The 14,261-nt window shown below is 38.5% G+C and overlaps 1 protein-coding gene and 1 long non-coding RNA gene across 27 annotated transcripts in view; one reads left to right on the top strand and one right to left on the bottom strand.

The window, feature by feature from the left end:
• Positions 1–14,261, top strand: part of ICA1 (islet cell autoantigen 1) — a 142,112-nt gene that overhangs the window by 21,319 nt on the left and 106,532 nt on the right. For 16 of the 26 annotated variants that reach the window (XM_082693332.1, XM_082693343.1, XM_082693353.1 and 13 more), the window contains 3 exons: positions 1,282–1,447; positions 5,454–5,526; positions 10,621–10,744. In XM_082693332.1, the coding sequence (XP_082549458.1) occupies positions 1,282–1,447; positions 5,454–5,526; positions 10,621–10,744 (363 nt within the window). The remainder of the gene's footprint in view (positions 1–1,281; positions 1,448–5,453; positions 5,527–10,620; positions 10,745–14,261) is intronic. The other 10 variants (XM_082693351.1, XM_082693352.1, XM_082693354.1 and 7 more) reach the window with 1 other exon arrangement.
• On the bottom strand, positions 1,352–11,092 carry LOC309845427. Its single transcript, XR_014301288.1, has 3 exons — positions 10,490–11,092; positions 9,978–10,072; positions 1,352–1,516 (listed from the first exon to the last, which is right to left on the bottom strand). It is a non-coding gene; the product is annotated as an uncharacterized lncRNA (long non-coding RNA).

Raw genomic sequence — 14,261 nt, forward strand, 5'->3', positions numbered from 1 at the left:
TCTTTCTCTGCCCCTCCCCCTGCTCATGTTTTCTCTCTCCCTCTCTCTCTCAAATAAATAAAATCTAAAAAAAAAAAAAAAGAAAAGAAAGAAAGAAAAAACAGGAACTCTAGACCAGAAGAAGGTGTAAACAACATGAGAGGGGCGGGGAGCACTAATGGTGACATTTCTGTCAATATCCAAGATGTTCTGGTCTTTTACAGATTTCTATTTCATTCTCAATTTTTTTCTAATTTCTTTCTTACATACTTTTTCTAAACGATTATTTATTTATTTGATAGAGAGCATGTGCAGAGGCAGAGGGAGAAAAAAAAGGGAGTAGCAGACCCCGTGCTGAGCAGGGAGCCCAATACAGGGCTCCATCCCAGGACCTTGGGATCATGACCTGAGCTGAAGGCAGGTGTTTAATCTGAGCCATTCAGGTGCCCCATCTTCCTTACATACTTTTCAATTTGATCTGTAGTATGTCTTCATGAAGAATGGCTTCTTTCTATCTGTATTTTAAACACTTGGGTTTAAGAATTTAAGGTCTTAATATTAGAAATCAGTAACAGATTTTTCAAAAAAATTTTTTTTACATTTCCTTTGACTATGGTAAGACTATTTAACATGAGCTCTGCTCATGCAGTATTATTAACTACAGAGCTCTGCTCTGCAGTATTATTAACTGCAGGTGCAGTGTCCTACAGCAGATCTCTAGAATTTACTCATTGTGCATCACCGAAACCTTAGACACCCTTCGTTAAGAGTTTCCCATTTTCCTCTCACCCCATCCAGCGTCTGGTAACCAATCTTTCACTCTCTGATTCCGAGTTTGACTGTTTTAGGAACCTCTAGGACAGATTTCAAACGTACTTTCTTTTACCCCCTTACCTCTCCTTTTCTGTTGTCACTTCACTGTTGGCCATAATGCTGGAGTGGAGGGAATGCTGGTGTCTGGCTTTATCGCTTCCTCACAGGCTGCTTGAGCCAAACACCCTGCCTGGTTGGGCCTCACTTTCTCTACTTGGAAAGGGAGTACGTCCAGCCTGCTGAGAGCTAAACTCTTCAACGTTTAGTTTCTTGATTTCCTGCGAAAGCCACTTGGTTTCCTCACTAACTTTTAAGGTTTCAGAGTACATTAGCATTGGTAAACTTTTTTGGTGTAATAATAACACAGGAAAATATCTTTATGTTTATGAATGTTGTGCGATACAATGTTGAGAGAGCTTTGTTCACACTAAAACAGCTTTGTCTTTATGAAAGTCATCAATAAAATACCTCTTTAAATGTGTTTTTTAGCAGTTATCCTTGGGACTTACAGGATCGATATACTCAAGATAAGTCAGTAGTAAATAAGATGCAGCAGAAGTATTGGGAAACGAAGCAGGCCTTTATTAAAGCCACAGGGAAGAAGGAAGATGAGCATGTCGTCGCCTCTGATGCGGACCTGGATGCCAAGCTGGAGGTGAGCTGTTCTTGCTGTCAGTCTCAGCGCAGCCCCCTCCCTGGGGTCACAGTCCTAGAGTGCATGAACCTGGACAAGTGTAGGTGTGCTTTATATTTGAAAACAGGCAGACAACTGGTTCATGAGGAGAAAAATCTAAGATGAGTTAAATTCAATCCCAGCACATTTTTTAAAAACCTACAAATTCTTGTGTAACCACCAGCATACCTGAGTTAATTTGTTTTTTACGCACGTTAATGCATTGCATGTGGTAAACTCTCAATAAATGTTTGTTTGTTGTTGTTTGTTAAAAAAAAATTCAAGCAAAGATTAATGCAACACTAGGGTCAAGCAAATGCTTACATTTAAAAAAAGAGGAAAGGATGACAGCACAAGGTCCTAGAAAGTAGGAAAACCCTGGAAAATTCTAGAATGAATTAGTTAAGCAGATATTTAGTTAGACTGGTTAATAATACAGTAAGCTGAATTCCTATCTGGTTGATTCCCAAATACTAACATAACTGGTAAAAGTTCCACTAATCACCTGTCTTGCAGGACATTCTGCCAATAGTTTAGATTAAAATTTAAAAAAGCATACTCATTGCTTCCATGAGAAATACTGTTACATGACCTGATAAGAATTCAAAATGATCTCTAAGATTAACATCAGCTAAAATTAGTGAACTTGAACATTTTACATATTAAAATAAAAAGCTCAGGGTTTCAAAAAACTTTTCTGAGAAGGGTGGCCAGGATGGTAGAAACCATGGTTATACTGGAACAGAGAGGTTTAAGGGGAGCTATATTAGCTGTTGACGGCATTTGGATGAAGGATAATTCATTCTCTGCATTCGAGGGGAGAACAAGACCCAGGGCCCTTATCCATAGTATGTATCTCTCATGGAATTATCTCACATGTTTATGTTTTGGTCTGCTCCCCTTCCACTGAGAGATCCATATCAGCCTTACTCACCATGGTACCCTCAACCAGATACACAGTACAGTGCCCGTGCAGTAAATAGTAACTGAATCAGTGGACAAGTTAGTGCAATTAATATTCATTCCCAACCTTTTCCCTGTCAATGGAATTGTTCAAATTAAAGCTGGCCTTCATAGGGATGTCCTAATGGAGATGGCTACATGGGAGAAGCACGGCACCAGGAGGCGTCTGTTCGGATTTTAGTGTTCTTCATATTGAACACTATTTGAAATGATTATATGGTGCATATGCTTTTCATGTCTTGTACCTTTATTTTTTCCTTTTTTTAAAAAAGATTTTATTTATATATTTATTTGACAGACAGAGATCTCAAGTAGGCAGAGAGGAAGGCAGAGAGAGAGGGAGGGGGAAGCAGTTTCCCTGCTGAGCAGAGATCCCAACGCGGGGCTCGGTCCCAGGACCCTGGGATCATGACCTGAGTGAGCCGAAGGCAGAGGCTTTAACCCACTGAGCCACCCAGGCACCCCTATTTTTCCTTTTTAACAGCGTAGCAAATATAGACATTATTCAGAAAGGAATTTAACACGTAATTATTACTTCATTACACACAATACAGTAATTTTTACTTATACTTAGGCTCTTGCAGCATTTTTCTAAGCCAACTATACTTTAATCAAAGTAGCCACTGTCCTAGGCACATCCCATCTAAAGCACTTAGCTGTGACTCAGAATGTTACATGAGGGGCGCCTGGGTGGCTCAGTGGGTTGGGCCGCTGCCTTCGGCTCAGGTCATGATCTCAGGGTGCTGGGATCGAGTCCCGCATCGGGCTCTCTGCTCAGCAGGGAGCCTGCTTCCTCCTCTCTCTCTCTGCCTGCCTCTCTGCTTACTTGTGATCTCTCTCTGTCAAATAAATAAATAAAATCTTTAAAAAAAAAAAAAAAAAGAATGTTACATGAATGAGGTTTCGTGTTGATGTTTATAGAGAGGACATAAGTAAATGACATGCAAACCATTTTGATGTGTTCTTACCCTAAGTCATCCATAAAAGGCTAGCAAAACAAGCTTTCTGTGCCAAGTTATGATGGTCAGATTCTACTATAATCTGCTGGGAAGTTAATATAGAAACATTGCACTAATTTAACTCTATGTCAAAACTTGTTAATAAAATCATTTTCTCAAAAACAGCTCTTAAGTGCAACAAGAGACAAAGCTAACCAGTGATGACAGGCACGTCTTTTAGGAGAGGTCTTTTGGGAGTCGCTGGTCTGTGGTTTCTTAGTTTGGGTGTAGTTTCTGGAGTGTATGCAGTTGCAAAGCTGCAGAACAGAACATTCCAGAGGTGTGCATTTTATTGCCTTTCATTTACCCCTCAGTTTTTAAAAAAGAACAGTGGCAACAGAACAGCTCTTAAAAAAAAAAAAAAAGGTTTTATTTATTTGAGAGAGAGAGAGAGCATGAGGGAGTGAAGGTTAGGAGAAGAAGCAGATTCCCCGCTGAACAAGGAGCCCAATGCGGTATTCAATCCTGGGACTCCAGGATCATGACCTGAGCCAAAGGTGGTTGCTTAACCAACTGAGCCACCCAGGTGTCCAATAGAACAACTCCTGAACATAATTGTTGAACTCCCTCGCTCCTATCTTCAGGAACTACTATGTGTTGGTGGTTTGTGAGCCAGAATCCTGATATAAACATTTTGCTAAGGAAGAAATTCAAACTGCTGTTTTGTTTTATGGTAAAGGTTTTTTATTTGTTTGTTTCTATAGGGGACACAGAGTAATGAAATGAGATTTAGCAAAATTCATATTTTTACTGACCAAGTTTTATCGTATTAAGCATTTCTGAGAATGGTTTTTAACATTTTAAGCATATATGTGTGCATCTAATTTTTAGATAATTGGTCATATTTATTATGAAGCAGATCATCTGTTTTAACTCAAATAGAGAAGTACTTCATAATACAAAGACACAACTATTACATCACCACGGCCACCATAAGCTAAAAGAGAGAGAGGGAAAGGAGGGAAAGCCTTACTCTGCCTCATTAGGTGGCTCTTCAGAGGCAGAATGTGTGCCAGGTTTTCTAACTGATACCAGCTGTGGTCTCTAGATTCGTGGACAGAAGGTGGAGAAAGTGTGAAGTAGCTTTTGATCTTCTCCTGAGCTTATCTGGGTTTTGAAGTAAAGACCAGGACCACTGTTAGTTAAAATCTAGTTTGATTCTTCTCAGTCTAGCCCACCTGCTTTTCCCTTACTTTCTTCTGTTACAGTCTTGGCATTATAGTAAGTGTCTTCTCTGTGTATCTTAGGAAATCATTGGGAAAATAAGGAGTGATAAGGGCTGCTAGCTAAACTTCATTTTACCAGATGTCTTCTAAATGGAACATTCAACTGATTGATTTTTGTTTGCTCTTTATAGAGTTGTTTTAAAATTAAGATTTATATTTATTTGACAGATATAAAGAGAAAGGGAACACAAACACATGGGTGAGAGAGGGAAAAACAGGCTCCTCCCACTGAGCATGGAGCATGATCCCAAGACCCCAGGATCATGACCTGAGCCAAAGGCAGACACTTAATAACTGAGCCTCCCAGTTCTATAGGGATAACAATCCCTATAGAATTGTTTAAGCATGCCATAAAATGCATTAGGATCACAAAGTAGGAAATGTCATGTTTTAAACATGATTCTTAATTGAGGGATCCCACATTTAAAAAAAGACAGCAAAATGGTAAAGGAAATAAATTATGAATGAATATTGGGTTTCTGGTTTACCAAGTCTTCTAATTGGGCCCTTCATTCAGGATTTCTGTTTTTCAGCTATTATTTCAGTAACTGGAGGAAATAAGTGTTCTGCAGATCTTAATTTAGATCACAGAAATGATCAATTCCAGTACATATAGATTAATAGGAATGTATTTAAAGACTTTGGTCACATTTCCTGCACCATACACCATATAACACCAAGCATACTTGGGCTCGTGATCTTATTGTTATTGGGCAAATTAAACACTCTGGTTATGTTCAGATAATAATTTTTATTTCACTGCTGTTTTAACATAGCATTTTGTTTGTATTTTTATTATAGCTATTTCACTCAATTCAGAGAACCTGTTTGGACTTGTCTAAAGCAATCGTACTCTATCAAAAGAGAATATGTTGTAAGTATGCCCTAAGTATGAATATTGATCAAATAAACAGTAAGAAACAGGATATTTTGCCTTAATGTATCATTTTGTATGTTTAGGAAGTAAGACAAGGAAATTACTATTTAAGAGTGCCTATCTTTTCTCTTTAATTGGTGGGAAGGAGGATCTCTAATAATTTTATCAGAAATCCTTTACATGGGTTGTTATCATTAAATGCAAGTTACTGTAACAAGAACTTTATATTGGGCTTCCTGTGGGTAAGTACGTGCAATTTATTTTCCTAATTATAGAAAAGTTTTCTCAGTTTAATGTGTGGATTTTCTAAAATTTGGGGTTGTTTTTATTTGATTGCCCTTGCTCTCATATCTAGTTTTGTTCCTCTTAAAATGGAGAGAGAAAGCACATACAGGTAATTTATTAACTGTATTTTGTTGGCAGCTCTTCTTCATGAGTTTTTTTTAAGTTAAAGATTGGATTATTGGGGAACAAGATTCTGCCTAAATTTATTACCAACAGTTGTCTCTGAAATACCAAATTGTGTGTTACTATGTTTTAAAATTTCCTTTTATAGATGATTTAATAGTATAATTTCTGTATTTCCAAGACTATAACATAAGTTTTCCTGTTTCTGACTGCTGTTAAACCTCTTTCCAATAATCACAAAGTAACAATTGGTAATCTTCCTTCATTAGTCTTTGTTAAGACTATTGTGGGGGAAGTGCAAAGTCCTAGGGCTTAAGGGCAGAATTTCATAAATTTTCTATGTTACTGATTACTAAGTGTTGGAGCTAAGACTTCTCCAGGGCTATAATACCATAGTCTTGAGTTCTGAGGAAATTAAGACACAAGACACATATCCCCCCACCATTTCTCTGTCCCACATCTAGTCAGTCTTAAATGCTGGTCCATTTTGTCTCCTGAATACCTTTCAGAGTCTCCATCCTCTCCATGTCTACTGTCACTACCATCACTCTTCTACTTGATTTGCTGTATCAGCTTCCTAAATGATCTCCCTGCCACCCCCAGCCCACTGTCTACCCCACAGAAAGCTACCAATGATCTAAACTAGGACAAGTTAAGCAACAATAAGTAACAATAGTATCAGATTATAACCCATAAAGTAAAGTAAGCATCCATTAAATCAGTGTGGAAATAGACAAACAAGGGAGAAGAAATTCTTTCTTACAAAATAATTCTGGTTAATAAATCTAGAAAGAATGAGGAAACCATAAAATCTCCATGAGGCAAATGCCACAGTGAGATCTGTGGCAGGCAAGGTTCACAGTCTAATTATGAGAAATAAGACATACTCGAACTGAGGGACATTCTGCACAATACCCAACCAGTACTCTTAAAAGGCATGAAGGTCATGAAAGTCAAGATAGGTTGAGAAACTGTCACAGATTAAGAAGACAAGGAATTTTGACAAGTTAACATCAGATCCTGGATTCGATCTTAGAATAAAAGTGGCATTAGTGAGAAAACTGATAAAATTCATATAAGGTTATGTTTAAGAGTACAATACTAATGTTAATTTCCTAGTTTTGATAATTGGACCATGGTTATGTAAGATGCTAATGTTAGGGGAAGCTGAAGAAGAGTATACAGGAACTCTATTCTATTTACAGTTTTTCTATGAGCTTAAAACTATTGCAGAATAAAAAGCTTTAAAAAATGTACATTGGGGGGGCGCCTGGGTGGCTCAGTGTGTTAAGCCTCTGCCTTCGGTTCAGGTCATGATCTCAGGGTCCTAGGATCAAGCCCCACATCAGGCTTTCTGCTCAGCAGGGAGCCTGATTACCCCTCTCTCTCTTCCTGCCTCTCTGCCTACTTGTGATCTCTCTCTCTGTCAAATAAATAAATAAGATCTTAAAAAAAAAATGTACATTGGATCATGTTGCTTCTCTGCTGTAAACCTTCCAGTAGAACCTAAGGTGAGATCCAGACTTCCATACCACAGTCTATAAATTCCTACATGATATGGCCTAGCTCATGTCTCCAGCCACTTTTGCCCTCACCCACCATGTCACCTGAGGCCTTTTGCACTCACTATTTCCTTTGTCTGGAATGTCACTGGCCTAATCATCTCATAAGTGGCCCCTTCTTGCCATTCAGAGCGCAGCTTAATGGTCACCTGCTCAGAGAGGCTTTTCCTGACCACTCAGCCCACTCAGCAGCTTCCCTTACTCCCCTTCTCTTATTACTCTATCTGGTATTTTTCTTTTTGTGTTTTGTGTTTGTGATTATGGATTTTTTTATGTCTTTTGTTGTGCAAATAAAAGCTCCATAAAAGCAGGGACTTTGTGTGTCTTGTCCATCTCTATATTCCCAGTGGCAATAATAGTGCCTAGTATATATTAGATCATCCATAAATCTGTGCTGAGTGAATTAATGCTGCCAAGCTAATTGGTTTTATTGTTCTTTGGTTCCCTTTCTAGGATACATCTGAAAATTGAATCAGCAGCTAAAAACGAATAGGATTTTTCTGTGTGTGTCTGAATTCTTAAGTCCCAGTTAAGTTAGACATTTTAAGTGGAAACTGGCAAATCATCTGATATGTGTACTGCACCTGAATTTAAACTTCTATAAATTAATTTCAGTATTTGAATTTTAAAGTGAACATTAAGGAACGAACCTCCCTTCTTGGAAAGTGACAGTCATCACTTAATGGCCCAAGCTGGATTCCACCTCTCTCTGAGCAACACTGCCAATTAATTAGAGTCCAGCTCTTAAAAGGAAACCTATTTCCTACCTCAAGTTTAATCCTCAAGTAATTAAAATAACAAAAAATAATTTTTCAAATGCTTCAATCTACTTAGGCTTATTAAGAGAAGAGTACCTTTCACCAACTCTGTAATCATGAATTGGTTTCTTCCTAGTCTTAAGCTAAATGTGTTCATTTGTATGTGACTTGAGACTTCAAGTTAAAAAAGGTGACAGTAGCCTTCAAGTTAAAAAGTTTAACTTCAAGTTTAAAAAGGTGAACAAAAATGTGAAATTGCTCTCCGTAGGGACATACTCATTGTGGAATTGAGTGAGTCCCATATTAGTTAATAGAAGTTACAGAAAATATTAAAAAACAACAAAACTTCTTATAATTATAGGAGTTTTTTTTAAATCTATAGAGAATCATGGCATAAATATCAAATAGGCATTTAAAGTAAAATAAAGTAGGATAGGAGGTGGTGGGGGAAAATAAAGTATATGAGGACAATAAGGCAAAAATTATAGTTAATTTAATTTTACAAGCACTTTACAGTGCCCTGAATAAGATTTTATGGTCAGCCCATAGTTAGATGAGGTCCCTGTCCTGAGATAGTTAGAGTCTCATGGATAGACAGACACATGACCAACAACAAACACCACTATTATCAGATGCCGAGAGGGCCCTACTGTCCCAGAGAAACAGGGATCAACTACTTCACAGCCTTGGAGCTTTGACTAGTGAACTTGATTCTTGAGGGACAGAGAGAAAGGAGGGCAGTCATTTATTTCTCAGGATGAATGAATTCCAAAAGGCTCATCCTCTGGAAAGTTTAGTGTGAACTATAGTCACAAATTAATAAGGAAGCAGTAGCAATTATTGGATTTGTGGTTCCTGGCTAAGGGTCTCCTTGGAGAGGTTATGTCAGGAATGGGATGCATTCTGAAGGAATTCTGGATTGTTTATGAATAGAGACAAGAATCCTAGTAGCATTTAAAAAGCATTTTTAGAGAAACATGATATATAAATGCATAAATACAGAAGTGTGAAATAAGAATAGCATTCAGAGTAAGTCCCTAGAAATGCTAGACTTGGAAAAGAAAGCATTTAGGAAGCTCAGTCACTCTTTGCTCAGCTGTTGGTGAATGTAGATTGGGGACCAGTGGCCGTGTAACAGCCCACTGTTCCACTGTTTGGAGACACACATTTTTATAAACACATTTTTGTAAATCAGCCCCAAGTGTAGAGAGAGTGTTTTGCTATTATAAATATTGATGCTATGATTATCTTTCCACATGCAGCTTTGTGTCCATTTTACTAATTTCTTGGAATATACTCCTAACAGTAGAAGTGCACTGTCGAAAGATACATAGACTTCTGTAACATTTAAAGTTTATGGCCAAAAGACTCTGCAGAAAGCATGTACCTACCAGTCATTAGCTCACCAGCAGTGCCATCTCAGGTTGTCTTTAAAAATAAGGCCAAGAGGGGCACCTGGGTGGCTCAGTGGGTTAAGCCTCTGCCTTCAGCTCAGGTCATGATCTCGGTGTTCCGGGATCGAGCCCCATATCGGGCTCTCTGCTCAGCAGGGAGCCTGCTTCCTCCTCTCTCTATGCCTGCCTCTCTACCTACTTGTGATCTCTCTCTGTCAAATAAATAAATAAAATCTTTAAAAAAAAAAAAAAAGGCCAAGATTAGGCATGACCAGTTCACTGTTCCAGCTCTGCATTTAAAAAAAACCCATAAAGCCATGGGGTACCTGGGAGGCTCGGTCAGTTAAGTATCCAACTCTTGATCTCAGCTCAGGTCTTGATCTCAGGGTCATGAGTTCAAGCTCCATGCTGGGTGTGATGCCTATTTAAAAAAAAAAAAAAAGACCCACGAAGACATCAAGCTGATTACCCCCCACCCTCAATCCCCACTCCCACTTCCAACCAAAAACCCATCTCATGAATAAGGTATTGGAATTGCTTTATTGTCATGTGGAATGTAACTCAGAAAGCAGAGATCAAACAGTGAGAGAGCGAGAATAAGCAGAGGAGACTGCCTCTATGTCATAGGTAGCACAAAAGATTCCCACAGACAAACCCAACTTTTTTATTTCAGCTTGAAGCAGCACATCATCGACTTGCTTTTCAGTGCAGGGGTCATTTTCTGGTTCTGATTACAGGGCACCAAACACACTGACAGATGTGCTCAAGTGAATTTGATCTCTCCTTTTGTAAATGGAGGGGCAGCATGAAAGTTAAATGGTAGGAGAGGGGAGCTTACCTTGTAGCTTGCCACGTGGATTTAATTTCATCCCATCTTGGCCTCTGAAAGAGTGAGGACCTTGGGGTGTGTCTCTCTGCTCTGTAATAAAAATGCTCATTTTTCATGGCTCCATTTGTTTTTTTCTTCAGTCTTGTCTCAAGAAGAAAACGAACTGGGAAAATTTCTCCGATCCCAAGGCTTCCAAGATAAAACCAGAGCAGGAAAGATGATGCAAGCAACAGGAAAGGCCCTCTGCTTTTCTTCCCAGCAAAGGTGTGTGGCCTTCGGTGGGGCTCCCATTTGGGGGGAGGGGAGGTCAGCGGAGAATCTGGAATCCACCCAGCGATGGAGGGGACTCTCCAGTTGTTTACTAGAAGGCTCTGTCCTGAGACTGAGAAGCTGCTCTGTTCTCAGTTCTTAGCCTGTTCTTAACTCTCTGATTAAGATAACATGTATGATTTTTTTTTCCTCCCAATAATTTGTGGTTTTTTTCCATATTTCTCCTGGTCTTTAGGGAGCATGTTATATGCCAATCACTGTGAGTGCTGCCTAGGCTTATGTTTGACCTTGAGCAGTGCTCATAGCAGTAAGTCTGGTCCCCTTCCAGCAGCTGATTAAAGCAGGAGCCTAATGAACCCAGGTGGAAGTGTTCCTTCTCTGCTCTCCATGGGCCAATTAACTTTGGAGAGGTGGTGTTCGTGATGCCCTGAACCATTCCACTCAGACGCTGGGCCAGCAACGTCAGCAGCATCCCCTAGAAACTTATTAGAAATGCAGAATCTAGGCCCCATCCCACAACTGCTGAATCCAAATCTGCATCTTAATGAGATCCCCGGATGATTTTGATGCACATTTAAGTTTCAGAAGCTCGGGGAGAAAGGAAATTGTGGCATATGAGTGACATTTTTTTTTTTTAAACACTCTCATGACTCATTTTTATGGTTGGTGTAGAATAAGCAAGAGCCCCTGCATATAGTTGCATTTTGTGCCTGAGAAAAGTGACACTCTTCTATTCCTCCTCCCCCAATAACTAACAAGCCCAAAAATGTCACTCAGTCATATTGGGCAAGATTATACCTAAATAAGGCATTGTAGGTAGTTTCCAAAAATGTTCAGGCTACGAAAATTTCACTTACTCAAATTACTCAACATTTTCTTCTCGTAATTTCTCCTTCTTTCCTTCCCTGTGGGCCAAGAGCAGGCCATCGGCCTGTTACACACATATTCCTATGAAATCCTGAGAAATGCAGAGTAGCAGGAAGAGACTGGCTGTGTCAGTTTCCCATGGTCCCACTCCTGGGTGTGTTGGTTCTCCTAATGACATTTGGACCCCACTTTGTGGGCAGTGCCAACTTTTGTATTTGAATAAAACCATTTCCAATAGTTCTGTGTCTATTTCCCAAGAAAAGTGTTGTTTATAATTTTTAATTGTACCTTTTGATCTGTAGTAGTTTTTCCTTGTAAAAATAATACTCACTGAAGAAAAAATTAGAATAGACAAATCAAAAGAAAATTAGAAAGCAATTAAAATTTTACTGATAGAAATGACCCACTTTTAACCCCTTGGTAGGTATTTTCTATGCATATGTACTTACCCCACCCTTGCCAAGATAACTGGTTCTCAGTCTTTCAAAGAGTCAATTCTCATATGTTAAAATGTGTAATTACCACTAATTTTAGTGGGAAAAATTCTTACACATACTCATATGCCAAAATGTATATGCGTTTGTGGGAAACAGAGCCAAATCCCCGGAAATCACTACTAGAGTCACCATTACTGATCAAATATGTTTTATCCTATGTCTCTCTAGTTACATGCTTTCAGAGTTGTATGCCAAATTATCTCCCAGAGAATACATAGAGTACCTTAAGTTTATAGAACCTAACCTTTAGTTACTAACAGAAACAGTAAAAGAAGTTAACAAAAACAATGCAAGTGATACTCCAAAGTATCACCACTATAAACTAGCAAAGTGCATCCTATCCATAATTTAATGCAGCTTGGAGAACTTTAAAATTTGGAAGGTGACCTCCTGCAAAATGGCTCTGGTTTCACATCACTCAGCTGCTGACCACGCACATGACATCCCAACCAGTCCTTTTAAACATAAAGAAAGTAGAGGATGACATAAAGCTCTCATGAATTTCAATTTTCAGATCTTGAATGGTTGTAACTTGGGAAATACCAGAATATAATTTTAATATATATAGCATATAGCAAATATATATATATACTTAATATATAATAAAATATATTTTTAATATAAATAGCATCATGCCATGCAGTTTCTCTACAGCAGTGTTTACTGATTATTTAGCAAATTGATTTTTTGCTCAAATAACTAACACTTTTGCTATCTATGTACACTTTTTTTTTTAAGATTTTATTTATTTGACAGAGAGAGAGAGAGAGAGAGATCGAGATCAGAGTCAGAGGCAGAGAGGCCGGTGGGGGGTATTTCATCCACAGTTTGATATGCCTTAAACTTTTTTTTTTTTTGATAAATAAATAATGGCATTTTACAGCTAATATGATAATTATTTTATTTCTATCTCTTTGCATAATACACATACATTTATGGTGTATTATGGGGCAGGCTCTCCGCTGAGCAGAGAGCCCCATGCAGGGCTCGATCCTAGGACCCTGAGACCATGATCTGAGCCAAAGGCAGAGGCTCAACTGAGCCACCCAGGCACCCCCTACGAATACATTTTTAAAAACATCTATACCATAGTATTTTAGGGCATGCCACAGTGCATTTAGCTTGAGCCCTTCTATTAGGTTACTTTTGCATTTTCCTGCTAAAGGATAAATGTCTTTGGAGTCGACCTGCAGATACTTTATTAATTTTCCCCTCATCCATGAAAATATGCACCAGTCTTTCACTGAAGCTTGATACTTCTGGTTATTCAGTTTTTTCTTGGTCTAGATGCTCTCCCTGGTAGCAGCAGGGAACAGGTTTTCACCTTTCTAACCTTATATGAAGCAAGGTGCAGAAAAAAATGAGGTGATTTTATATGCTTTCTTCTTTTCTTCAAGATCTTAACATCTATCATCATGTCATTACGTTTTCAAAGGTTTCTAACTTTACAACAGTCAAAGAAATCGAGAGGATTCTATTCACAAGACTCTTATTCAACCAGTTTAGGGAAATTGGTAAGATCCAAGGTAAGAGAAAGAGGAGTCCAGAAATGAACAGGATCCTTAGAGGGACAGCTGAGGCCTCTTTCTCTCTTTAAATAGAAGGTCCCCAGTTTTATGAACCTTCACACTGGCATTTGTTTTACTGACTTATTTGATAGTCATTGCTACAACTGTGCATTCAGTTTGATGAAAAGTGAGTATTAAATTTAACCCAATGGTGATAAAGCACAAGCTTACTTTATGGCACCATAATGTGTCCGAAAACCCCCTGCAACACTTAGGTAGGATGATGTGATCAAACTGTTTTTAGAGAAATGCCAAGTGTTTAAAAGCAGTGCTTTACAGAAAAGAGGAAAGTGGGAGAAAATAGTAAATGGGTTTTTTTTTCCTTAAACAGTTTATTGCCCCCATCTATAATCTGACAGTGCTGCTGAAACTGCCAAGCACTGACTTCAGCTCACTAACATTACTAGTCTCTTCAGCTTCATAAGTTTGCCTTTAAATTAAAATGTAATTACTCGTCTTATTTTCATTTTTTGAATCTATGTCCTGCAACCTCATGAAAACAACTGTATTTTAAGAGTGCAAGTCATATGACATTACTCATTTTGGGTAGGAGAGAGGCAGTATTTCCCTCTGCAAAAT

Source organism: Mustela nivalis (assembly GCF_964662115.1).
Source record: "Mustela nivalis genome assembly, chromosome: 12".
Lineage (NCBI taxonomy): Eukaryota > Metazoa > Chordata > Mammalia > Carnivora > Mustelidae > Mustela > Mustela nivalis.